Below are 27,282 nucleotides of genomic sequence, written 5' to 3'. Positions count from 1 at the left end.
ACTTGCACATGGTAATTTGTGTCAAATTTGATTAAAGTCCTACATGTCTCAAACGAAGAAGATTGCGCAATCTTTATTGCTTGCATCCTGATGAAAACCGACGCGCATCGAGGAACGTATCTAGCTTTTCGTTAAAGGGAAAAAACTCGAAGTAGTGCGTTATAAGAAAACGTCATAGGAAATGCAAAAGTGTAAAATTTTAATGATCACTCGTGTATAAATATGCGAATGATCGGGATAGATACAGGATAAAGGTGGTGGGGCGGCGACATGCATGGGAGGAAAAGATTTTAAGCGTGAAGAGGGGGAGACCCTCTCTTACAGGATTTATATATACGAGCGATCTCGCGCAGACCTTTGCGAGTCGCGTCGTACGCTCCGCCGGACCGGTCAATTTACGTGGTGATCGTCACGGTCTTGCCGCGGCTTCCGCGGGAAACAACAGTTTTCAGGAGGAATCACTACGGATGCGCCGATTTATTATCAGCGCAATCGATTACGTCTGAGGGTGAGCTTGATTTTTCACACGAAACAAATTATCGCGACAGTTGACTAATGACGGATTGCTTACGAGTGCCTTGAGCCGTGTCGATTTGTGTGAACTACAATAGACGCAATGTTATTACGTGATTCCTCGATTTTATCGTTATTACATTATAGATAATAGTAATAAAGTTGCTGATAGCGGGGTATTACGCGATAGTGCTAAAAAATCATTTGGTATTAAAAGATGAATTGGATGACATAGTCAATATAGATAACGCAATGTGACACTCGAAAGAATCTAAATTGAAAATGCAAAGTATAAAATCCAATAATTCTACTAACGTGAAATATGATAATAAATTGAGAGTATTACGGATCTTGTTCTTTTCAACTTTTTATATCTAAGGAACTGTATTCCCTTTAGCTCCCAACTCCTATTACAATCATCCGCAACGAAACTAGAAAACTTCATGAACTCAAGATCAAGCTCAAGGACTTCGAGCATCGGAAACCACGAGAAAATTCAATCGGCAAAGCCTCGATTGAAGATTAAAGTCGAGATCGTCGCTCAGTGATCGCATTTATCAACAAGCTGGATTCCCTGCACAGTGCCGAGTCGTCTGTGGTCGAAAGTGTTTACTCACCGGGATGATAACCACGTGGTTTTAGATGCAACAAGATCGAGAAATCTTTCAGATCATTTGTATTCTTTCAAATTCCATTGGATCGATCGATCGATAACAACATAGTGGTATGATTCTTGATTTTATCCCGAATATAAAATATTAAATGAGGCTTCAACATAAGTGTAATACGATAGTAATTTTTTTTTCATCTAGTTATCAAATGAGAGATTTTTAATTAATTTTTATAGAACTTTTTGTAGAACTTTTTGATCTGGGGATCATTTAAATGGAAAAATAATATTAAAAAAATTGATAACGCTTCGAATAGGTGTAAAATTTTTTTTCTCTTAAATACTTTTCAATTAATGTTACTTTAAAAAAATCAATGACTATCGCGATAAAGTAAACAAGATTGAGTCACTGTCGTTCAAAGTCAGTCAAAGAAGAATTTTTTTCTGTCAGAATGTCTGCATGAATATTTTTAACGCGAACTCCCTCTCAATTTCTGATTACGAGCATGCATATTTCAGCGGCCTTTAATAAAAAGCTTCTCGTTACAGACGATCTCTCGTGAAGTCGGTTGTAACGCGCAGAGATTGGATGTCTCTGCATCTCTCGATGGTAGATTTTAACTGTCGCGGCTGAACGAAATTTGACAGGTGAGTGAACGCTGCGGCGCAAACTTTTATCGGTAAATCAAGGACGGTAAAAACCGGCGGAACGCAACGTAATAATTGTGATTGCTCGTGAAACCAACTGAAATAACGCTACAGATAATGAACGACGCGTCGGAGACAATGGCGGAAATAAGCCGAGCAAAGTTATGAATTATTAGGTGTTACTACCCACGCCTAATCTGTAACTATTGCTGCTACTTCAACGTATACACACGCGTATGCCCTATTTTCTTTTTAGATCAAACATGACCGTAACAAATTTTGATTTACCTTCCATTGTTTACAATTCGCTCTGCTTACGTTATTATCGCTCTGCTTACGTTATTATTTATATACGTATCGTCGATTGTACAAAGTCTCGCTAAAAGGGAATCGTCCAAAGTATCGTAAAGCCATCCGTGTTTGAAGGGGAATGCGTGGCGAGCATTTTGCGCCGCATGAATTTACGACAAAGCGATCCGTCATTTTCGTCGATCACGCAATGATTTAATTTCCGCGAAACTAGCCGTGAAATCAAAATCGATCAGCCACGAGGGGGGGGGGAGCCATCACTCCGTGTCGCGCGATCAACCATTGGCAAACGTGTAGTTATTCGAAACCAGGAAAAACGAGGGCATTGAATGCGGTTGCAAATAGGCCGTAAGTCATTGGCACAAAACACGTTTTGCACACATACAATGAAACGCGCGCCGCTGACTTTCGTAAATTGTGAGAATTTCTCGCACACGCAGCGATTTCTATGAGAGCGATATGATTAGCGGAAGAATATTGAACAAGATGTCTCGACGTTAGGTAATAAATTAGCAATCGGTTTTTAAATAACATCCGTTTTCGTTTTATGATATAATTAAAAGATTTGAAGTGTATATATAAAGTTTATTAGAGAATTGTATTTTGTGAAACATTTTTTTTAATGATTGCATAAAAATTAATTATTTCAAATTATTAATTGAGAGATAATTTGAAAATCTCCAATTAATTTTTACAAAAAAAAACCAAAAAACATTTAATATCTGATTAAGTAATAAAATATCCATTATAGGATAACTGTATTGTAAAATAATATTTTCAATATTCGACATTTTAAGAAAAATTACACAATGTATTTGGGAATCAATGCACATAATTAAAAAAACAATGTTTTGCATAATGCAAATTTTTATTAAAAAAATAATAATACGTATTGAACGTATAATTTTATATGAAAAGTTTTCAAACAAAAAGCACTTGGTTACTCTGACGAATTCCACAATAGCATTGAAACATGTTATCAGCTTGACCGAATATCGTGTCATCGATATATTAGTCAGCGATATTTTTTGTGATATGACGAAAAAAAGAGACATTATCGCAAAGTATTATCTACGAGCATATCGTACACGTAAATTATTTAATTGCGAATTCAGACGGTCGCCCGATGTAGCCGAAAAAATTTAAAAACAAGATCTTTAACGTTCGACAATAGGAAGTGTCTTATCGTAAAAACATTGCAGGTTGCAATTTCAGAGTTTAATGCCGACAGGTTTTTTCCATTTCAGTTACGTCGGGACGCGTCGGTGTACGTTTCACTTGGTACAATATCGTGTATGGACTTTTGGAAAATGGAATAAAATGATAAAATTTCAATGAAGCCATTTTTACTGAAGCCATTTTTACTGTTTTCGCAAAAAACTACCGGACGTGCGCGTCAAACGCCGGTAAAACATAAATAATTTCGAATCGGCGGAAAAGGCCAATTGTCGGCATTTACGGCAGCACGTTAAACGTCACCAAGGAAGATGCGCAGATATTGGCCAGTCGATTAATCCGCGATCGCGTCGATATTGATATTAAAACTCAATAAATCGTGAATTATTCATGAACGCTACGGGATCGGGCATACGGGCTTACACGCGAGCTTTTTAACTTCTTCATACTAGATGGAACGGGGCGCTTTATCGGCGCTATGGAATAGCGACAAAAAGCACGCGCGCGGCACATCGCACGAATACAGTGTTAACGACGCAAGTTGTTTTTGTTGAAAATTCCGCAAAATCGCCTACAGCGTATCGTAAACAAAACTGCACTATCCGCAACAAATGGAAATTTTGCAACGGATCCGATATGCGATGCACGATTCGTACCGTTACGAGGTACCGCATTCGTATTCTATTATTAAGCAACGAGAGAGGCTCGATCTAGCTGCACCGCCGAACTGAAGGCGACTTGAAATCTCTCCCGAGCAGTCAAGATAAAATGAACAAATAGTAACTACGGGTAGCGACAATAAAAAAAACCGTTATTAGCCGCCCGTAGCGTTCGTTCTTGATTAGCGTGGCGTAGCACCGTGTTATTGCGCAAGCTGCTGGGCATTGCGCGTCGGGAAAGGAATTCTCTCGTATCGAGCCCGGGGTATTTTTATTCGAGCGATCCTTTCATCAGAATGGAATGACGAAATGTGCAAATCTCCTCCGTGAAATTTTTTGCCAAAGAGAAATATTTCGGAGGGAAGCCAATTGTAAATTAATCGGCGAGTCCGCTGGACTCTGAATAATAATGCGACGAAAGTGATGATGCTGCAAACCTATCGACGACAATGCCGTGCCGTGACAAGCGATAAATCATTTATCATTTAATGTTTTGAGAACTTGCGTCTGTTAATAACGCGAGTCATGTGATACGATGCCCGATCTCGTTATCGATGCACGCACGTGATTTACAAAGCGTTCATAAAGTAAGACAATCGAGCTACGCGAGCGGTTTTATCAGCCTCAGAATCGACGTGTTCATCAGCCGGATACGTTAACGATGAATGTTTCTTAAATTAATCAAGACATACATCTAAGATGTAAGCGACTCATGCTGTGCACGTCACGTTAATGATAGAAATAGATCGAAATAGATAGAATGATAGATCAATACATTGATATTTATTAATTAAGAATGTTAATTTTTGCAACGCTATATCGATTTAAAATTGAAACGATAACGCGATGATATATGATAATGTGCACGCACGAGGCATCTCTCTGAAAACTATCGTTATACATCATCGAAAGATGTCAGATTAGAAAGAAATACAGCTCGCTTTATCGACGGAATATCAATCGACTTTAATTAATTTTAAAAAGCGATTAAAGAAGAGACCGATTTGACAGATTCAACTGCATTCTTGGAAATCCAATTATAGCCAGAAGAATTAACAGGAATTTATTTAAATGTAGCTTATCTTCCTGAGTTATTCGCGTCGCGGCGGTGCGGATTTTATTCCATTTCCATTATCGTCATAAATAACGTTAAATAAAATTACAACGAAACGTCACGAAGTCATAAGCGTCAGAGCAACGATAATTTGACTGTTATAATGAGAAATGTAAATATAGCTTAATACACAGCCGCTTATTGTTCGAGGATATCGGACACTCGGCCGCGCGAATTAGCGATTCGGCGGAATGGGATAAACAAATGGCGTAATTAAATATTCACTCCCGTTCCACTGGTTTGTAAATTCGACCGGATTTCGTTCCGCCAACAACATACGATGACACCATTTTTATTTATTTACGCGATGACACGTTACGAGCCGTGAGCGGAAATTGCGTATTGCCTATATCTCATACGGGCGCGATATGTATATTATATTTCGCATTACATTGAATTTTACAACGCGGCACCGTCGCGCGAGAACGGGGGTAGGATATATTTATTTGAACGCGCACGCCGCAATTAATTTGATTATCTACTTACGCGTTATGTACGTGCGCGCTCTGGTTATTAACTGTCATAATTTGTACGCCAGGAATTTCTACTTTACACTTTGTAATTTTGCCAGCTAAAGAGATAATCGCACTTGGCAAAACGGTAGCCTACAACGGTAGCCTACAAGCAATCGCGTTGTACAAGGCCGTACGCAACTTGCCGACGCAACTCTGCGCAAACGTACTCTTCGGGGTCAGTCATTTTCGCGGGCGAGAGGTAATTTGTGAATCGCGAATAAGCAGAAAACTCTTCAGGAATTTTTAATATGAAGAATCGGCTAAAATAAATACGGAGTTTAATAATTATCCCGCGTGTTTTATAATATTATAAGGGTACCGGTTTTCTTTTTTTTTTATAGATACATTTTATCGTTTACTAACTACTTATACACGTGTACATATCGCAGTCAAGTATGCAATACTTGTAAATCAGATCTGGAATGTTGATCATACTTTCCATAGACCGAGATAGCCTTAATTGCTCAAATATCTTGTCTAATCAAATAGTCTATCGATTGATGGACTGTCAGAGACGATGCTATCTCGTTACTGTCACTTCAGCGATAGTCAATGACAGATTCACCGTGGCTTTTCCCAAGTGAGTCGTTAAATATGCAGCCACTCAATCAATCTCAACATCTAGTAATTTCATCAATTAATGATGAGAGATTTCACAATAAATTTGAAGCGGGTCAAGGTGCAGAAATTAAATCATCATATTATTAACAATTAATAATATCTATTTCATGAGCAAGAAAATTTTTTCCTAATATTAATAATAATAGATGTAACAGACTAGTAAACATTAAGCGTGTTTTTAATTAATTAGAAGAAGAAATGGATTATTGGAAGAATAATTAAAACTATTTGTCGCTTAATAAATCAAATCATGAAAAGTTATACACTCGAAATAATTAAATAGCAGGATGATAGATATTTAATTAAAATTGTCGGTTAATGGACTTTAGATTTGTTTTTCACTTTGTCTATTTTAAAATTAGAAAATTAGATTTCTCTAATTGCCAATAAAATGTCAACCTTTCCGTCCTATTTTTAAAAACACGCCGAAGTTCAAGAATATTTAAAGAAGTTTTAATTCTAGCATGCGTAATGCATAATAGAGTCCCGCGATTTTATGAGATCATAAATTCGCGACGGGAATCGAATTAGAAACAGAAAATCGCGAAGCAACAACAATGAATATATTTTATGAAATTGAAACAAAATAATCCCGGCAACGCAAAATAAAACAAACTAAGTAAAATAAATAAAAGGAGAAACGGCATGAAAGCATCGCATGCGGATTTGTATTATTCAGTTTTTTACAAAAACAAACCAAGAGAATGCCATAAGCTAGCGGCGATGTAACATATATAACACATACAATAATATAGGCTATCTTGCAGTGATATAGGCAAAATAACAAAATTAATGACCAATATTGGTTATTGTTATTATTATTTTTAATTTATTATTGCTTACCATTTTGAAAAATTAAATATGTTTGTGAAAGATATATTTGAATATAAAATTATTTTTTTGTACAAAGTTTTAAATTATTGAATATCTATTTCTGAAAAGGATGACAAATATGACAAGAGACATATACATTTCAACAAATATTCAAAGATATTAAATAAAATGTGAAAACGTCAGATTTTTAGAAGTCTATAATTTAATCATAATAGTCTGATGTATCCAGTGCTAACACATCGTTCAATAAGTCCCGAGACTAACCCAGAGATAACGCTAGTAGTACCAAGCTGGCCACGTTTCCCTAGAATGCGAACCTTCACATGAAACGTGTACAAATTTCACGTCGATCGGACCACAAACAGCTGAGTTATTGAGGTTAGAGCAAAGTCACTTTGTAATTTGTTTGAAAAATGGAAAAAAATTTAGTTTCGCGTGTTGATAAAGCATTGTTTTTTAATGGGTAAATTCCATCTAAATCAACGATTTGTCGTTGGTATGCTGAGTTTAAACGTGGTCGTACGGACACAAACGATGCGGAACGTTCGGGTAGGCCATTGGAAGCCGTTTACAAATTACAAAGTGACTTTGCTCTAACCTCAATAACTCAGCTGTTTGTGGTCCGATCGACGTGAAATTTGTACACGTTTCATGTGAAGGTTCGCATTCTAGGGAAACGTGGCCAGCTTGGTACTACTAGCGTTATCTCTGGGTTAGTCTCGGGACTTATTGAACGATGTGTTATTTAAATTCTAAGCATTAAATAGCTCTATATATTTCCAAAAATTCTTTGATATTTATAACAATGCATATTTTTTTTAGTTGCTTATGGCATATGTCATAATTGTCGATTTTGTGATACCATTTTTTATAATAAATTAGCAACAAATTATTATTTTTGTTTAAGCAAAGCTTCCACAAACATTTTAGGAAATTCGATATTGTGATACGATCAAACGCGTTGGACGATGATATTAATATTGGAAACCGGATCCACAATAAAGGATGGACCGGCAAGAAACTCGTAAATTTACGTCGATAACTGACTAAAGCAAGAAAAGCGTGAGGCGACCGCTAGAATAAATTATTATACTTTCCCATACTATGTGAAAGTATAACATACTATGTAATAAAAAAAAGAGGTTATAATTTTTATAAAAAATCTAATTCTTTTTCTACACAAAGTTAAAAGATACTTAATCCACTTAAACTAATCATTTTAATATTGAGTCAGTAATTGTTAATATCGTTTTCGTTTTAATACCTTCACGATAAAATAAAATTTATTGTCGAACGAAAAGAGCTAAACGATGTTCATCGAGAGCGTCGTTCATCTTTTAGTAGCGTCGAAAATGCCGCGATTTGTATTAACGCTATTTTTCAAAAATGAGCTACCATCATATCATTGTGAGAATAATCTCGCGCCAATAGTCCGCGCTTACAACATGCCTCGTCGCCGTCCATGAAATTCACGCTTCGACGAACAATGCCCATCAATATTCATACGATAAAAGCATGAGTGCTCAAATTTCGACGTAGCTATTACAAGCTGTTTTCGCAACCCCACTCGTACCGCGTACACGAATCCTGGCAATCGTACGATTATTTTCGTAGAAAATGACAGGATACTAGCTAATGCATTCCGTCGCATGTACGGCGTGCGCGCCTAATGATTTATAATACGCGATTGCGCGCACTCTATTTGCGCGCCTATAATTTGTTTTCGAATATACGCAATAAACTACGGGATCAAACGGAAATTAATGAAAGTCGAGTTTCCTCTTTTCGCGACTACAATTTTGCGACTGTGACTATTGAGCGGAGAAAAATTGCGCGCGTGTAACAATGAACATTGTTGCTCACCACATTATGGGTAATGCGTTTATAAATACACGACTTGCCATGGATTTTCCATTGCCAAGCAAAAATCGTGACTGAACGAGTGTAACTACTGCACGAAGGAAAATTGCATTGTGGCAAACGAATATTACTCCCCCGCTGCACGTTGCGGGAATAACATCAGTACGTAATTGTGAATGTGATAGAAAATTAGATAAATTACTGCTTAGTCATGTAAATATTTCACGAATAACGTGCGATCGAAACGGGCGATAAACAATGGTAAAACACCGAAAGCCTTTCGAATTAATGAAGAGCGGGCTGTTGAATCACCACTTACTGTTTAATTTAATTTGATTTCCAATGACTGAAGCACCTAATGTCGAAATTAAAACAAGTCGCGATAAGCGCGACGATATCTGTCGACATGACCGTCGGATAAAGATCGTCTCTGAATTTCTCCGGAACAACGTTACGCGCTCACTTTACAGCGATTCATGACCCATCTCGAAGTCCGAGGGCGTGTAAGCAGGCTCACGTGTAAGTCGGTCGGTCACGCGTGCGACGCTGGCTTCATAAAAGAAAAAGAAAGCCTCGATAAAATCGGGAATAGAGCCATAAAAAATTTCTCGACGGCGGTCAACGACGGACGGACGAACGGCGGCGGCGGAGAGTGGCCGGCGGCCGCATATTTCGCGCTCCATCGATCGGCCGAGAGGGCCCCGAGCGGGCGACAAAAGCCGGCTGAGCGGCCGGCGACAGCGCGCGGCGCGGAGTATTTAAAACCGTTTAGCCGGGACAGTTAATTGCGCCAATAATTCCGCCGATGGAATAATAATGCCGATGCCGTTCGTCGAGCCGAGCGGCGCGCGGCCCGACATAAATCCGACCCGACGAGAGATTCAGAAAGAGTCGTCCCGACTAGCGCACGCGACTACGCGCACCCCGCGCAATGATATATTGAGCGACGCGTGGCTGTAATGTCGACATTTTGCCTTAATGTATCACGGAGAGTACGGTGAGAGAGAAAGATAGAGGGAGCGGGCTCCCCTGAAATATCCTCGCAAATATACGAAGGTGAAACGCGCACTCCCCCTCGATGACATTCTGCCGTCGCAGATATTAAGAAAAGAATTACGTCGTAGGCTAAGTTAGAGGCATCGTTGCTCCGGGTATTGCAATGCCTGATGCAAATCTTATAAGGCATGGTCTTTATTAATTTAATTGCAGAAATTTTAGAATCTTGTTTAAAGAAACAGATGTGAATGAGTTTAAGATATAAGTGTGTATATATATACAGGGTGAGACATTTAATTTAACATTTATAATAAAGTATTTCTTTATAAAATATTTTTCGAGTTATAAATCTCTACGTGGTATCCCAAGTAGAATATCAAGTCACAGTTAGAATGATATAAAAATCGTGATTGATCAAAAAGTGATTTTTAATAATCATTTTGAAATCATGATGTCATGATAATTTTTTATTCAAGGGTACTTAACTTTCAAGTTTTATAACTCGAAAAATATTTAAAAAGAAAAAATACTTTATTATAGTATTTTGGAAACGTATTACTTTAGTTACAATAATATGTTGTGAACAATGGAAATTTTCATTTAAAAAAATGAAGTTGATATCGGTTTCACCGATAGTAGCACCGTTCACAACATAACCGATAGCGCCTTCATCGAAGCAAACAAATTTGATTTAGAAAAATTTTTTCGTAGATAGAGTACATATTTTTCGAGATTATGTATATTGGAATGTCTCAAGTTGAATGTCTCACCCTGTACGTATAAATATATATAATAATTAAAAACGAAAACATTAAAAGATATAAATATATAAAATCAATACGATTATGTTTTTTATTAATCAACTTCAATCTATTCTTGTAATATATTACTTTTTTTTAACCGTAAGGTAGTAATATATGTTTTCTGAAGTTCATGGAAAAAATCTAGAAGCAAAATGATCGCATCAGCATAATGTTGTGTCTCTGAAATATTAATGAGTCGTATTAAATTATACTTTCTAATCAGCAGACATTAACCCACATTGGAATGCGTGTGATTAAGTAATTGACCGTGATAAGAAATTAACATGAAACGGGCATTAAGTCGATCCAACAACCTCCGTTCGATGTTTAATATTTAATTTATGATAATTGTTATTATACAGACCACCGTCTAGATTTTAATTCGTGCAAATCGTTCGCGGTATCGTAATACAAATTAAGGAATAATACGCGACAGTGTGTGCATACGGAGGTAGCATTATTATAGGAAAAAAAAAAAACGTAAAATGTATTTCCTGGCATTGCGAGAATAAAAATCGTCTGTTATTCTCGTGCTTAATTAAATTCGCGGTATAATAATCGCTATTAAACGAATTTACCTAAATGCGAAATAAATGAGCGGTCATTTTTATTCCCCACGCGTTTCTGCCTTATTTTTATGAAATACCGTCCCTTTAATCCGGCTCTAATTAGGGTCTTTTACGATGTGAAGTTACGTACGGTTTTTTTTTATTTCGTTTTTTTGCGCATTACGTGCACGTATCTCGGCTCGAATGGATCCGCAGCGCTAGATATCAAAAATAAAAATTCTACCTTGTTCTTTCTCTCTCTTTCTCTCGTACAGAGTCGCCATGCCCTAAAACACAGTATTTTTCAAGCTCTTTCGAACGCGGTCCACAGTAGGAAATACATTTCACATCACGAATCAGTACAGCCAGACAGACAGACGTACACACGCGCGCGCGCGCGCGTAACAAAAATTTTACGAAAGCGTATTTACTTTTGCTACATGTAATAGAGCAGAAACATGACAATGTTAATATAAAATACGATTTTACGAATAAAAATGCAGTGAGTAAAAAAGAGCCACGAGAGAGGGAGATATCGGAAATATGCCAAATGTGAGCGCTCTAACTAAAAAAATAAACGTATTCTCTCGATTAGATTACGCTGTATAGAGAATCACTCGATTTATTGATTTCCATGTAATCCGGTTTATTTTATTATTAGCACGTCAAATCCTGTTGTCCTTTTCGTTACACGAAATCTATATCTTTTTCTGCGCTACTTTTATCATACGAATTTTCCGCGTTACATAAAGGTAAATCTCGTTTGTCTTCGTCACTCCGTAACGCGCGTTCGACATATTATTCTCTCTCCTCCTCCCTCCTCTTTCTCTCTTTCTCTCTCGTACAGTTGTTATCATACTTCTCATATCTTTTTATTTTTTATTCCTTGAAATACGTGCTGGCCTCTCCGCAATCTCGTGGTGGAACTTCACCGACACTTGACCCACTAAAGCGTATTAAGTTTATCGTCGACTAAGCACTAAACGCGAAAACAGAGAAAAGGAAAAGAGCAAATCGAGTGTGTGATCGAGGCTGAACGGAAATAGCGAACGAAATCGCGTGAATTGACGCTGGCCCATGGCACACAAAATTCGACCGAATTTTCATTCTCCGATGTATAGCGAAAGGGACGGGATCAACCATTTAAATGATCAAACCTGTCAGTGAAATGACCCTTGAGAGTTTAATTAATCGCGTTAATTAGTACCTAATGCAATTGGTTAAATTTTCTTTCGTCGTTTAGGTCACGTGCAGCGCAAAAGTTCACAAGTTTTTACACGCCCGAAACAATTACATCCGTTTGACCGATCCATACGAAAAGTTTCCTTCAAACACTCTTAAAAGTTTCACTGTTGTACTTGAGCATACGTTGCATTAGGATAACACAAATAACTTTCGATGAAACGCATATGTATGTATATGCGAATAAGAGGGAGAGGAAATTTTTGATGGTCGGAAATTCCCTGTCGAGGAGTCTTGCATGGAAATGCTTCTCCTGCTTTTAAGAAAATAATGAGTAAATATGGACTTTATATTGTCGGCGTTGTGAAAATTTCTCTTCGAATAAAGTTCTCCACTGTTTTCAATGCGAACGTTGTTGTAGGAACGTCGCGCACTTTACGAGGGATGATTAAAAAAAGAAAAGATTCGAAATTTTAGAATAATAATGCGGCGTTAAAGAGGCGGGAGAATTTATGGTGAAGCAATAATAAGTAAAATGAGACAAAAATAAAGTTCATTAAGATTCATTCGAAACGAGATAAGATAAATCCTTTATCGGTTAAGAAAGAATGTTTTGATTGATGCTACAAACGCAGATATACAAAATAAGTTTTAAATTCTAACAGAAATGTCATCGCGGCGGATCATGATCTTTTTGGAATTTTGCTTACTATGTTTCGTAAGAAATTATGCAATACCGTTCTGGTTGCGTAAAAATAACGTTACAGCTGGCAAATGTAATACATAAATTGCAAGTCATTTTTCTAGAAGGCTAAGTTGAGAAACTTGATCCATTATAAAAGAGACGCTGGACATTTATACAACGCACGTATACATTTGTATTTTTCCTATGTTTCGTATACTCACTCTCATTAGTTCTCTTACATATTTCTATTTTTAGATTAAAAAATAATATAAATCGCAAGTCATTTTTCTGAAAGCTAAGAACGTTGAGAAACCTAATCCACTATAATTATGTTTTATTAAAATTTAATCAAATTTTACTAAAGGTAAAAATAATAAAATTCGCCGGGTCCACGTTATCCCGCGACTACCACAATTTTGAAACTAAATTCTAGAGAAAATTCTTGGCGTAATTTTACCTGCCTAATTTCCCATCTGCTCCAATACATTTTATTCGCCGTAAATCGCGAGGAATTCTTATATCAAAGTAGATATACTTGTATTACGACTTACCTCTTGACGATCACGTCACGCAAAAAAATACGTTGCTCCCCTCGGCTGCTATTACTGCTCCCCGCGCGTCCACGTAAATATCTTGCGATTTTCGTGAAGTCGTTCCATTGCAGGCACTTCCAAGCACTTTTTATCACACACCACATTTTTTTACTTCGTGCTTTCGATAAGCACTGTTCGTCACGCGTCCTTTTTTTCCAAGTGTCGAAACACTTTCCGTCAAAACGCGACACTCCGCGACGCCCGTTTCGTTCCACTAGGACGCGATCGCCGTCCACGGTGACGACGCCCGTTCCGTTTCACTAAGACGCAATTGCCGTCCACGACCACTTCCACGGCATCGGAAGATCCTCGCGAAAATCAGGAAGACGTTGCTCCCCCCCCCCTCTCCTCGTCAGCCATTACTGTTTGCGGCGCGTCACTCCGAAATTTTCGCGAAGTCGTTACTCCGTTAGAGGCACTCCCAAGTATTTTTCACAACACTATCTCTCTCACCTTTCGTGTTTTGATACGCACTTTTCGCTACGCATCTTCGACACGCGTCTTTTTCGTCCTTTACCCGCCGAAACACCTCACCCTTACACACGACGCTTGCGACGTAATTAACGAAACGCGCGCGACACTCGTCCTGTTTCGCGAGGACCGATGATCGTCTGCATTCTATTTCCACGGCATCGGAGGATCCTTGGGAAGTCCTTAGGCCCATTCCTGGAGCCGCTCGAGTGTCCTATCGGCGAATTATCTTCTCGATCCGCGATCAATAACGGATAGCGAACGCGACCGTGCCGGTACTCGGGGGCGACTGGCGATCCGCTCCTACCAACTGTTAAACAACAAAATCGATTAGTCGCACGCTCCGCATCGATAAGTGCACAAAAATCATACAGTTAAAAAATCTGATCCATGAACATTTTCTTGATCGATGGAGCATTTCTTGGCACAGTAAATAATCGGGGTGCTCCGATCGAGTCGAGTGTTTATACTGTTTACATTCTTTTTTTGCGACGCGCTCGTACCTTAATGTGTAACGAACTTCAGGGTGTATGCCCTGACATAACAATCGAGGGTAAATAACAACGCGACGACATTCGGGGAAGCGGTGGGAAGGGGAGAGAAGAAATGCGCGGGGTGGTTTGTTTTTTTATTCATTTATAATCGCTCGCTTCTCGGAACGTTTTCCGACAGTTTATCTTGTAGTTTTTACCCGTATCAGAGAGATCGAAATCTTTAAGCGTTATTTTACTGATTTTATCGAGTTTCTCCTAATCGATTTCATCGATTTATCGATAAACTTTTAAGTTGTGTGGCTTTTAAAAGAAATTTAATAAAATTTTTATCTAGATCTCAAAATTATTTGTGTGTATGCATTTTCCACAGTATGAGAGTTTGCTAATGTCCACTTCTATCAATGTAGATTAACACGATTCTCTGTACACACAATTTGACAATTTTGTCTTGGAAATTTCTTTTCTTTGAAGAACCAAAAGCATTTTAATAAGTTATAACACAGACAATTTTTTTTAAATAAACAACTGTATAAATACTTTCTATAGACATTAAAGTATATGCATCTTAAAAAAAAAAAATGCTGTTGAATCAATCTAATTGGAAATTATTTTGTTAATTCAAATAACAGTATTAATGAAACAAAACAAAAGTAAAGACAACAAATATTGATAAACGAATAAAATTTAGATAAATCACCTACTTATATTTGTAATAGTCCATGATTCGATGTTCAATTGAATCAAACTACATTTAATTCATATTACAGCATTGTTTCAGTGTAAGACTCATTGAAGAATGTTTTTGTATTTACAAAAGTAACTTAGATGTATCGTGACCTGATACACAGAAAATGCAGGAAAACAACGCATATGTAAATTAAGTATAGACTTTTGTATAACGCACAATGCATAATGCATCAAATAATCAATCAATCAAAAAAAAAAAAAAAAGAATCCTTTATTTCCCTCTTCAGGAAAGAAATAAAGGATTGCGTTCCTACTTTTAATTTTAATCTCAAGTTAATTTATTCTTTATTTTTCTTTAATCTTCTCTGTCTTCTTGGAAAAAAATATAAGTAAAACAGAGATTAAAAATTACTCTACATTGCTAATCTACATTAACAAACATAAGCCTAAATGAGTGTGTGAGATCAGCCGTCCCAGCTGGGTTTATCGATTTCTTGCCGCCAAGTCAACCAAGTGTCAGTCATTCCAGTCGTGGCGCGTCACGTGTTCATTGTTGACGTTGTGTCTTGTCGTTTCTTATCGCTGTTCCAACTGCGATACCTATTGAGAATGTGTGCATGCGAAATATCGCGTGTATTCGTGTTTGTTTGCGTCGTCCTAACGCTTCTATACGAAGAAACGTCGATAACGATAAACGATGTTCATCGTAATCGTTTGACGTCGTCGTAGTCGTTCAACGCGTTGACAGTCACGAAAATTAGAAGTATCCGGAAAAATAATACCGCGAGACGATTTGCCGATCATCGAGATCGTCGACGAGTAGCAGCTGGCGAAATGCGACAGCGCGTGGAGTGTCGCGATGATCCTGTGCATTTTGAGGTTAAACCCGTCAACCTCCCTACACGTTCCGCGTTCGTGTCATCGGCGCGAGCCCTAACTCCACGAACAATCGCAATTACAATGGCGTTCTTGAAACGATGACTGCAAATTTAATTGTCGCCTTATCAACGAGCAGAGATAGTATCAACTTAAGTGTTATAGCACACTGTCTCGTTTCAGTCTTCGTGCAACATGGCTTTACTAAGTTACTCTTGGGTCCTGCTACTACCAGGTGAGACGTGGAAGAGGCATAGAGAAGTATGCACAAGTATTTTTAGTTTCGTTATTGTAGATTACATGTCGTCTTTCATAATTGTAGCTTTAACATACGTTCAGGGAGACCTTAGAACATCAGTGCAGGATTTAAAAGTATACCTTAATCAGCAGACCTCGTTCAACTTATCACTCATCACGTGAGTAGCTTGTTATGCATTGCTAATGCCTAAACCATCACATCGACGATTACTTATAGATTTTATTGGCTTTATATGTTGGAAATTACAATATTAGCTACCATATTGCTGCTTTTAGAGACATATGTATATGTGTTCATAGTGCTGATATAGTTGTTACTTGTATTTGCATTAGCAGACTTTTGTTGCATATATGAATAACAAAAAGCACTTTGAGACTAACACATGCCTTTGTTTTATCATCTTCATGCATATTCCATTTATGTTACTTAAGCCTAGCATGCTGCTAGAATAGATAGAAATTTATTTTTTGTCCTCTTTTATCATACGATTTAAAAATACTGATAACAGTAGGCATCTAACAATATTAAAATGTAACTCTCTGGACTTTATACTTTATCATTTAAATACAGATGGCTTGATGGATGATAAACTCATCTCAATGCGATTCAGAATTGTAGCCATGTGTATATGTGTAAAAACGAGATTATCAATATTTTTTTAATTTGCAGGGAAGAGTTACCTGACAAAAATGCAATCATTAAGATAGATGTGCAGCATCCCGATCTGCTGTCTGTACACCCATTGAACATTTCTATTAAAGAGGAAAGAGAGTGGATTATTTATGTTAAAGGCCTGAGTGCAGGCCACTCAATTGTTAACGCTAATATATCTCATAATATCACGGAGTAAGTATGTGTAATCGAATGTTTTGTAAAGATTTTGCGAACTTTTTATATTTTAATTTTTGTAAACTCTAATCAGTTGTTGATGTTTTTAATAACAGTTTCGATTACGATTGCAAGCGTACAAAAATTATTTGGTAATAAGTATTCATAATCAAGTTTATTGCACAACAATAAACAGTGAGGAGCAGAGACCTATGGCACTGATGCCTCTTCGTTCACTCTTTATCTTCGTGACTAATTCTGAAAAAAAATGTGATCATTCACATTCCATTATACAAAGATTACTAACTGCACAGATAGCCTTTTAACCTAAACTTGTCAACCGAGCTGAAACTTGAGGTTTCGTTAGTCTGTGTCCAGATTTTGAACAGATTGTTTCCTAGTTTAATCACGGTGCTGTGTTCACACTCGTTTATAAATGATTTTAATATAAAATATAAACAAAATTTTAATATAATCGGGAAGTGATTTTAATATATTTATGATATTGATAAGTGAAATTTATGAAATATATAGTGAGAAAAAACCAGCAAGCTCTGAAATTTGTACTGTCATAAATTTAATGTTTTTTTCAAATTGGTTCCCGAAAAAGTATTGCGTGAAACAAATTTATCTCGAAATTTGCAATAATTATCGAATCTGTTAAAAGATGTCAATGTATAAAATTATTATTATACCGCAAGATCAATTACATACTCTCAATTTAAAGTAAGCAAATTTTGTTTTTTTATTAAATAAAGTTTCTTTAAATAATATTGTGATAATGTATACACGAAAGTAACTGGCATATTTTTTTTAGTTTCTCCGAAGCATTTGTTAGAGTGACAATAGAAAAATCAGATGCGCTGTATCATGTCAGTGCTGTGGTTGGGTGGATATACTTTGTAGCGTGGAGCGTAAGCTTTTATCCACAAATCTATATTAATTATAAACGCAAAAGTGTCGTGGGTCTTAATTTTGATTTCCTGTCGCTAAATGTTGTCGGTTTTCTTATGTATGCACTGTTTAATTGCGGTCTCTACTGGATACCTGAGATTGAGGTAAGATATTGCTACATTTTTATATCTTACAAATAAAATAAAAGCTGTAGATAGAGAAAAAATACTAATACGGAAATATTTTTATAAAAATTCTTTAATAAGAATGCAAAATAAAAATGCACGCGTGTGTATATAACTATTAATTAATATATTAAAATATTTTCAGAAACAATATTTCGAACGGTATCCAAAAGGCTTGAATCCTGTACAAATCAATGATATATTTTTTTCGTTACACGCAGTATTTGCTACTACAGTAACTATCGGACAGTGTTTTATTTATGAGGTAATTAGATGTGATCGAGAGGTCAGCGTATATGATTTCAAGACAGCTACCTAAAAGGAATTGAGATGTAATCATTTATTTTTACTTCAGATTGGCAATCAAAGGGTATCAACGACTGCGCGTATTATTCATGGGATATTTGCGCTTTTTATACTAATATCTTTGATATTATCTTGCGTCAAGACAATCCAGTGGCTAGATTTCCTCTACTACTGCAGCTATGTTAAGCTCTGCATAACGCTCATTAAATATGTACCTCAAGCGTTTTACAATTATAGAAGAAAGTCCACTGTCGGCTGGAGTATAGGAAATATATTCTTAGATTTTACTGGTGGAATTTTATCGATGCTACAGATGATTCTCAACGCTTACAATTACGGTAAACACACGAATATGCAGCTAAATTTTTACCTTCGTCTCTCGCGTATTCGAAATACACAAATTAATTCTCGCGAAACATTAACGTTATAAATTTTTATCTCAGACGATTGGGACAGTATTTTCGGAGATCCGACTAAATTTGGTCTTGGATTCTTTTCTGTGGCATTTGATATATTTTTCATAATACAGCACTATGTCTTATACAGGTACGTATACATGCATGCTTTAATATTGCTTGCGCTTTGTATCCAATTTTTTTATGGCATGCACTCTATCGAATAACTTTTTAGGAATCCTGACGCTATACGGTTAATACAATAAAAGCAAAAATAGCATCTTGCAGACTAAGTTTTTTAGATCTAATGATTGTATATATTAACATTTGTATGGAGATTTTTTGTATTGCATTTTAATTATATGCTAACATTTAGATATTAATTTCATGATATTATTAATTGCTAATATAACAGCTAGCTTAATTCCGTAGTTAGTTTAGTTATGTTTAGTTTTGTATGTATTAATAATACACACAATGAGAGAAGACGTTACACATTCTTGTACGAGAATAGAATATCCATTTATGATGGATTTCCTGTTACTCGCATATATGTATGTTGCCATTTCGTCTTATCTATTTAGTGAGCTATGCAATTGTAGATGTGACGTAGAGCAAGACTTTGATTTTACAGACATAGCGATCAGAAGGTGATTGACCTGAATGGCAGAATATAGCGACTCTTCGACGAGGACTTAATTCCCCCCCCCCCCAAATCCTTTCCTGGTGTATATTTTATACAGATGTTTTTATATTCACACATCTCTGCATGAATATTTTTTCATTTATCATTATGTGTACATAAAATATAATAAAAGGTAGAATATAAAGTCTAAACGTGCAAAATAGTAGTATGCAAGCATATGCATTAAAAGATACGCACGTTTTTATATATTCAATTTTTTTTTATTTAATATAGATATTTATTCTGAAAAAATGCATTTTGTAAAAATATATTTTATAAAAAAATTATCTAAGTAAAAGGTTTGTGTGTTGTGTATGACTGCGCACGCAATATAAACATTTTTTTACTTTTATAATTTTTATTAATTAATGTTATTTAATTTTAAGCCAAAACGTATATGAGAATCGATATTATTATAGCTATGATAGAGAATTGTTTGTATTTTCTCTAAACGTTATTTTAAATATGATTGTTGACTGTTAAAATTAGGAAGATGGTACAAATTATTGTCGTAGGGACATAATGAATAATTCTAACGCGAATTGAAATATTACTGCAAACAGAATTAAGCGGAATAATACAACCTGGGGAAGTTTGCACGAATAAATTATGCTTGATAATGTTGCCAGTAAAATATAGATAATCAAGAGAGTCGTATTTAGTAAATTATATTGCATGTAAAAACACTATATTAGAAAAAGGATAATATATAGACGTGAGAAGATTTTTTTAATGTAGCTAAATTTTTGTCAAGGAAATCAGAGTTGTTACAATAAAAATAACATTTTATGGAGCCGGTATTATCTCGATATGAGGTTCCATATTTTCATTATTTTCACACGGTTCATCATTTTGTTCATTACGCAACGGACTAAATCCCTTCCCAAGATAATTACAGATGATATTTTAAATATTAATGTCATATTACACGTTCCACTACATGTTAGTACGCTGTAATACGTTATATTTTATTTAATTGTCACGGGATAAATGTAAGAATCATGGTGAATCACGCATGAAGCATGTCCCGCGCGTTTGTTATTATTATTATTATTATTATATCATGCTTCAGATTCAGTTGTGATTTTTTTATTCACGAATCACACGTGGTGAAACTGTAGCGATTTCAGGTATAACTTGGGAGAATAACCATCCGAAAATAAATTTGGGTGCTAAATACGATTTTGTATGAATGTGTATGTGCTGTCTCGTATTGAGTATGTGAGTGCGTGTGTGTGTATTTGTAATTTTGTTTTTATTAACCCGGGAATAGACGTCTACGCGGAAAAATTCTACATAAATTTAAAAAATGCTACAAAAAATGCTAGAATTGAAACACTTTTATTAATAATTAAATACATATTTCTACGAATAAAAATAAATATTAATTTCTATAAATTTTTATTTTTGTAGAAATTCTAGAAATAAGGCACAACAAAAATTTACAAAAATTTAGAAAAGTCTTCCAATTCTTGTATTTTTACGTAGATTTTTTGTAGCATTTTTCTTAAATTTGTGTAGAATTTTGTAGAATTTTTTTCCGCCCCGTTAATTCTCGCGTAACGTTCGTCATCTCCGAGATAAGTAAATCGATTGAAAAGTTTCTCGAGCGGGAGCACAGATCGCGAAATTAATCCTCGGGGATCTTTGAGGGAATCCACAGACTCGCGTCTTTAATCCCGACCCTCGGCTGACGCCGCTCCATTTGAATGTACGATACTCGTACGCGGACGAAGTTTTTACCTGTACATATATTTCCGAAGCGAACCCTGTAATCGACGAAATAAAAAGAAAAAAAAAAGAGCGAAGCCGCCAGCAATGCTCACCACCGATTCTGTCCCTTTTCGCCGCGCGCCAATGAGAGAGTCGCGGCCATTTTGATTCCCGGGTTAATCGCTAACTCGACTAACTCTACTAACCAGCCTAACGCACTCTTTAACGACGATACCGATATAGCAGAGAGACTTGGCACTCTTCGTTTCCTCCCCTTCGCGCCCCCTGAAACTTTACGGAGATCCGGGACTCCGAAGCTGGCGCCTAAAGAATGTTTCGTAATTCCTCTCCTTACAGGAATCGTGTAAACTACGTCGAGCTGCCAGGCCATTGTCAGGAGGAGCCCGAGGGCGCGTGCAGCGCATGAAAATACGTACCGCTTGTCGCATCGCATAATCATCGTCATCCCCCCGTCAGAACGCTTAAGAGTAACGCCCGTCGCTACGCACCCCCGTTCTCTCTTCGTCGATCGGCTGCACACGCACGATACACGCGCGATATACGCGACGTCTCTACGCGAGAGGAGGGCGCGAACGTGGAGGATCGTCCGCGTCCTCCCGTCGATCGCCGTCGATCGCTGAAGAAGATTGTTGACTTACCGCCGTCGTCGCCGCCGCCCGCTGTCTCGCCCGGTCGCGGCATCGTCCTCCTCGCCGCCCTATGGAGACGCACGATCACCGGGCTCTACCGATCGATCCTCCGCACCACGGGACGTGTCGCACGCAAAAAAGCACGCACCACCCGCCGCGTGTGTCCACCGCACAACCGACAGTTATGAGATGGACCGGTGTTAATTGCCGCACGTCTTTTGCATACTTTTCGATAATCGCAATTCGATTGCGCCAACAGCCGCCAACGCTTTCGATTCGTCGCGCGGGATCATCACGTGACCGTCCCGATTGTTCGACTGCGCAGAGCTTCAAGTCGTTGGATCAAGTCGCTCGTCTCGTCGATCACCTCGGCAGGTAAGCTCCCTTTAATCATCCTCTCACGTACGTTCCCTAGCTGCTTTATAAGCGTAAATGTGGTGTTTTCGATGCGGATGAGATTATTTTGCGCAATCAAATAGGTAACGGCGTCGTACTGCAATCCATGCCGCCCAGACGGATAACCTAACCTAAAAGTGCGACGCTCGTGTAATGTAAAGTGTCCAAGAAAAGATATATATTTTTTGTTTATGTTGCATAGCGTGACCGAAGAGACGATTATCTTCAATGAAATTGCTTTTTAAAATTATAATTGGTGTTAGAATCGTTCTTATTAATATGAATTACATTTACTAAACAATAATTTGAATGAGACTCCGGTTAACTTAGAGATTGATTCTAGCGGTAGAATTGTTTACTGCCAAGTTGCTAATTATAATTTGTTGCTTTAATTTAATTCTGTTCTCTGTATTAAACAACAAAAGTGATTATGGTAATAAAACAGTACTAGGTATTATTCGATAACATGAATAATCTTTGATTAAGATTATCAGAGTTATTAGAACTTGGTTGAAATTACCTTCTGCAAATATATAAGATGAATTTATATCCTGGATGGTGTTAATAATCTTGTAAGCTACAGAGAGATATTTTCTTATTTCAGAATGATCGCCTCGCTCGCACGAATTGGCAGCTCTAAGACTTGTTTGTGCAGAAATATCAATTGCTGGACAGCAGCGATTACAAAGAAGCACAGACCTGTATATGAACGGACTTATCCTACAACACTTGTCTTTTCTGATGGGAGTAGCATAGAGATTCAGTATCATGAGCCACGGAAGATAATAGTTCTACCTCTGAATCTCGCAGAACTCACAGAGGCGGAACAGAAGAAAAGACTTGAAATGCGCAAGCCAAAAACGAAAATAGTCATAGCTGAGGAAATCGAGGACAGCTTCGATGAGAATAGGTATCTCAATCTTAATAAATGATTACATGGCGTTTGTGAAATTTGAATTTTTATGTATACTTGGAGAAAAAGTTACTTGATTTAAATAAATATTATTAATACTATTTCAATACTTTACATCAAACCAGTAATATTTACTATAAACAAGTAATATATTCATTCATCTGATATAAATAAGAGTTATTTGAATAGTACTAATAACATATTTATTTGAATTAAGTAATCTTTTTTTATGAGAATATGTTATTTATCCAAATAATAACAATATATATTAATAAAAATATATATTAACTCGTTGAAACGTTTACATAAGGGCCATTTTATTTTTGTGTAATGTTCATCAATAATTCATCAATAATTATGCATTCATTTTTTGTTTAGTATAACTGATATAAGTACTGTTACTAGAAACTATTGTGATATATATACATATATATTAAAAAAAATATATATAGTACATAATCATCTTTATAATTATTGGACAATATTGTGAATTGTACTTATGATAAAATATGAAATGTTATATCAATAGTGCGCACTGATATAAGCAAGGTTTTGTAAATACAGGTAGTATTTCCAATCTTTATAATAGCACATTAAAAATGTTAAAAATACAATTCTATACAACGCGAAGATTCTATACCCAAAATACAATTCTATACCGCTGCAGATCTCTTCCTATTCCATCCTTCTCTCGCGATTTACGACTGATTGCTTCCGATTGAAATTCAATTGCATGTATTTTACAATATGATGAGAATTATGCACGTATAAAACGAATATAACAGCACCTTGATTTTTCTCGGAAACGACCTTGAACTTGTGTTGCAAAAGAAAGTAGACTATACGGAAATCGAATCGATTACAGGCCTTCGACCGCTTTCGAATAATATACCTTTCTCAATGGGCAATAATCGTTTGGGTAAACTCGTTTTCACATCCGGATGAGGGAGCCGCGTAAGCCGGGCGAGGTGAAATTCCTCATAACGCGTGACGGATGTGAACGAATTGTAATAAGCGCCTTTCCTCATAAATTTCGTCGCCTCGTCGATTCATACGCGTTCATCGCATTTTACTTACATTTTACGGTTGTCTCGGTTCATTTACAGCTCTGCCAGATAATTGAGCTTCTTTTTATCATGAGTCTGTACCACGTGTACCAGCGAGCATGTTAGTCTACAGAACCCGGGGAAAGGCGGGAGGGACCATAACACCGCAACTCGCGATTTGATTACTGGTCATTAAACAACGAGGTATTTTTTTTTTTTTTTGCACAAGTAGCGCACGTGCGCTATCATTTCTGCGGTATGTCGCGTGACAGGAGGGGGGCCCGCCGTGACCAACGTTGACGTCGTTTGTTTTAGAGCGATTTCCTTCGCGACGACTTTCTCCGATTCTCGCCTTCGCACTCTGGCACGCACTTTTCGTCGTCCTCACGCTAACCGTAAATAATTACCGGACGAAACGGCGGATGAACTTTCAACGACGTGCGAGGACTGAAAGTCTCGTGGTCGCGGTGAAGGCGCAAGCAAGCGAAAGTGATAGATTAACGCGAATCGTTATGATCGATGATTAAAAACAGCTTTGCTCGGGAAAGGCGGATGTGGCAGATGTGCGTCAGTAAATTCGTCATGACCTCTTCAAACAGAGTCTACACGAAGATCTAACGTAGATATGTCCGTGCCACATTTAATTAAATAAAATAAAGAAAGAGTAAAACGTCTTAACACATAATACCATATAATTTTATGTGGTCCTAATATCACATAAAAATTACTATGTGTGTGCGCATTTTTAATGTTAATTTTAATGATTTTTTTTTTTAGTTTTTACAATATTTTTATAACTTAATTTTTAAATATATATACATGCAAAAAGAACGCTAAAATATTGAAAAATTAAGCTAGATATAGATCTGAAAATAATTTATATTGGATTATTAAATAAGTGTACTTTTTGTACTGGTTGCTAAAATGTCGTTGGTGAACTTTTTGCAACATTATCGTGATGCTTAATCGTTCTACATTATTTTGATCTAACAACTGTAACATAGTTACTTTCAGATCTGTGTCTGAGCAAATTTTTCTTTATTTTAATAAAACCGCTCTTTCTAAACTCCAATTATTTTTTTCTGTCATTCTTAATTAGACTACATTTTACTTCTACTTTTTTTCAACTATATATTTTCTACATTATGACCTTCAATAACGTACTCTCGCATATGTACGTGTGAGTGCCCGTAATAGTTTGTGCTCGAGTGAGCTCGTTAAGCCAAAATGATCAGTCATTCCTGTGAATATAAATTAAGAAATCCTACAGCAATAATATCTAAAATTATTCCGATATACGCTCTGTTAAACATGTCGTGAAATTTAATGTATTTTTAAATTAAACATTAAATTTAAAATACACTAGAGAAGGTAATAGCACGTGCTACACGCGCGCTTTCTTTTTTCCACAGCGACTCCTTTGCAAATTTAATAAATATATTAATTAAACAATTATACAATTATTTAATAAATAATTTTATTAATTACAAAATAATTTTATTAATTATACAATTATTTATGAAATTATACTTATTATATATTAATTAAACAATTAAACGGTTAAATTAACAAAGCCAATCGATAATGCGGAAAACGGACTTTACATTAAAAGTATAAATAACATTAATTTTAAAATAGGATTAAATTTAATGTATCTATAACTGAAAAGTATGTGCATGAATTTTAATGCACTTTTGACAACATTAAATGTGCATTTTAATGTACTCGCTTGAACTTGATTTTATTATATTATACGAAATTCTGCTGTCGATTTTTAACAGAATGAATATGGAATGATCCGGGAAACGGCAGAATGATTATTCTTTCAATATCTTAGAAAATGCATTTCCAGGTACTAGCAAAAAATCCATGAATTGATTATCGCATAACGCGTTTTAATAACACACCGAATAATTTTCTTCAATTTCCACATACCGTATTGTGTTTCGGTGAGCTAAGGAAGCGTGATCTAACGTGTTGGCTCGTCAATCCGAGCATAATTATGGCGAGCACTTTCGGCCACGGTGAAATCATTGTTGCGACAGAAGCAAGAAAATGTTTTATTAAGCAACAGGATACGCAGGTCGCATTGTAAGACGCTGGAACGCGTTCAGCATATGATAACACCGACGATAAGGGTTTAGGTGTCTTATTACAATAGATGTTGATACGAACTAACACAATTGAATCGATTAGCCGATGACGCCGCGGAAAGTTCGAAAATTGAGCAGACCATTATCGTAGTCTATTGATAGCAGTTCAGGTACTTTAAACCCGGAAAAACAACGTAATCTTCATCAATAATTTTCATAATAATTAATTTATAATTTGGCAGAAAACATTGTCTAATTCAATTATCAATATTGATTAATTCAATTATCAATAAATAAAAAATAAAATGTTCCAGAAGGTCCACTCTAAATTTTAAGTAAAAATAACTTAAAAGTTAAGTTAAAATAAGACTTATTTTAACTTAACTTTTGAGATATTTTAACTTAAAATTTAGAGTGGACTTTCTGGGACATACAAAAGTGTTAAATTAGCATTTTATTTTTTACTGTGCAGCTTTAATTTTTTTATTAATTTCAAAATTATATAATAAACAAGTTTTTTATTATAATAATTGTAAAATGTAACACAATAATAATAAATATTTGTACTACTGCCGTTATATAAAATTGATAGAAATTTAGGAAATTTTTATTTGATGTTTTACTCAAAAATTTCAACTATTTTGTGTCGTATTTTTATAGTTTATTAAATATATAAATACCTCTGAAAGACATAAAGTATTAAGTATATGATAAATGTGACACGA

The 27,282-nt window shown here is 36.1% G+C and overlaps 2 protein-coding genes across 6 annotated transcripts; both read left to right on the top strand.

The window, feature by feature from the left end:
• The first annotated feature begins 349 nt into the window (after nt 1-349).
• LOC105207230 (cystinosin homolog) lies at nt 350-22,047 on the top strand. Of its 5 annotated transcripts, none has more exons than XM_011176664.3 (11): nt 350-508; nt 911-1,237; nt 1,673-1,771; nt 16,378-16,429; nt 16,517-16,610; nt 17,123-17,299; nt 18,099-18,339; nt 18,506-18,625; nt 18,716-19,004; nt 19,110-19,212; nt 21,817-22,047. In XM_011176664.3, the coding sequence occupies exons 4-11, from the start codon at nt 16,390-16,392 to the stop codon at nt 21,884-21,886; spliced, it is 1,134 nt and encodes a 377-aa protein (XP_011174966.1). In that variant the 5' UTR covers nt 350-508; nt 911-1,237; nt 1,673-1,771; nt 16,378-16,389; the 3' UTR covers nt 21,887-22,047. The 5 variants fall into 5 exon arrangements, with proteins under 5 accessions (XP_011174966.1, XP_011174978.1, XP_011174984.1 ...); XM_011176676.3 differs by lacking the exon at nt 21,817-22,047 and adding an exon at nt 19,696-20,591; XM_011176682.3 differs by lacking the exon at nt 21,817-22,047 and adding an exon at nt 19,297-20,591.
• A 95-nt stretch (nt 22,048-22,142) lies between these two features.
• Nucleotides 22,143-24,048, top strand: LOC105207254. The gene is made up of 2 exons (XM_011176688.3): nt 22,143-22,484; nt 23,110-24,048. The coding sequence occupies exons 1-2, from the start codon at nt 22,180-22,182 to the stop codon at nt 23,435-23,437; spliced, it is 633 nt and encodes a 210-aa protein (XP_011174990.1). The 5' UTR covers nt 22,143-22,179; the 3' UTR covers nt 23,438-24,048.
• The last annotated feature ends 3,234 nt before the right edge of the window (nt 24,049-27,282 follow it).

The sequence above is a fragment of the Solenopsis invicta genome, chromosome 15, assembly GCF_016802725.1.
Source record: "Solenopsis invicta isolate M01_SB chromosome 15, UNIL_Sinv_3.0, whole genome shotgun sequence".
Lineage (NCBI taxonomy): Eukaryota > Metazoa > Arthropoda > Insecta > Hymenoptera > Formicidae > Solenopsis > Solenopsis invicta.
Note: the sequence above shows the minus strand (reverse complement) of the source record. Positions and strands in the feature narration are given on the sequence as shown.

Bases quoted from the DNA above. Each gene is read 5' to 3' on its own strand.
- LOC105207230 (XM_011176664.3), top strand. From the start codon at position 16,390: ATGGCTTTACTAAGTTACTCTTGGGTCCTGCTACTACCAG. The intron at 16,430-16,516 runs GTGAGACGTGGA...TCATAATTGTAG, and splicing joins TTGGGTCCTGCTACTACCAG to CTTTAACATACGTTCAGGGA. The intron at 19,213-21,816 runs GTACGTATACAT...CTCTCCTTACAG, and splicing joins CAGCACTATGTCTTATACAG to GAATCGTGTAAACTACGTCG.
- LOC105207254 (XM_011176688.3), top strand. From the start codon at position 22,180: ATGGAGACGCACGATCACCGGGCTCTACCGATCGATCCTCCGCACCAC. The intron at 22,485-23,109 runs GTAAGCTCCCTT...TTCTTATTTCAG, and splicing joins CTCGTCGATCACCTCGGCAG to AATGATCGCCTCGCTCGCAC.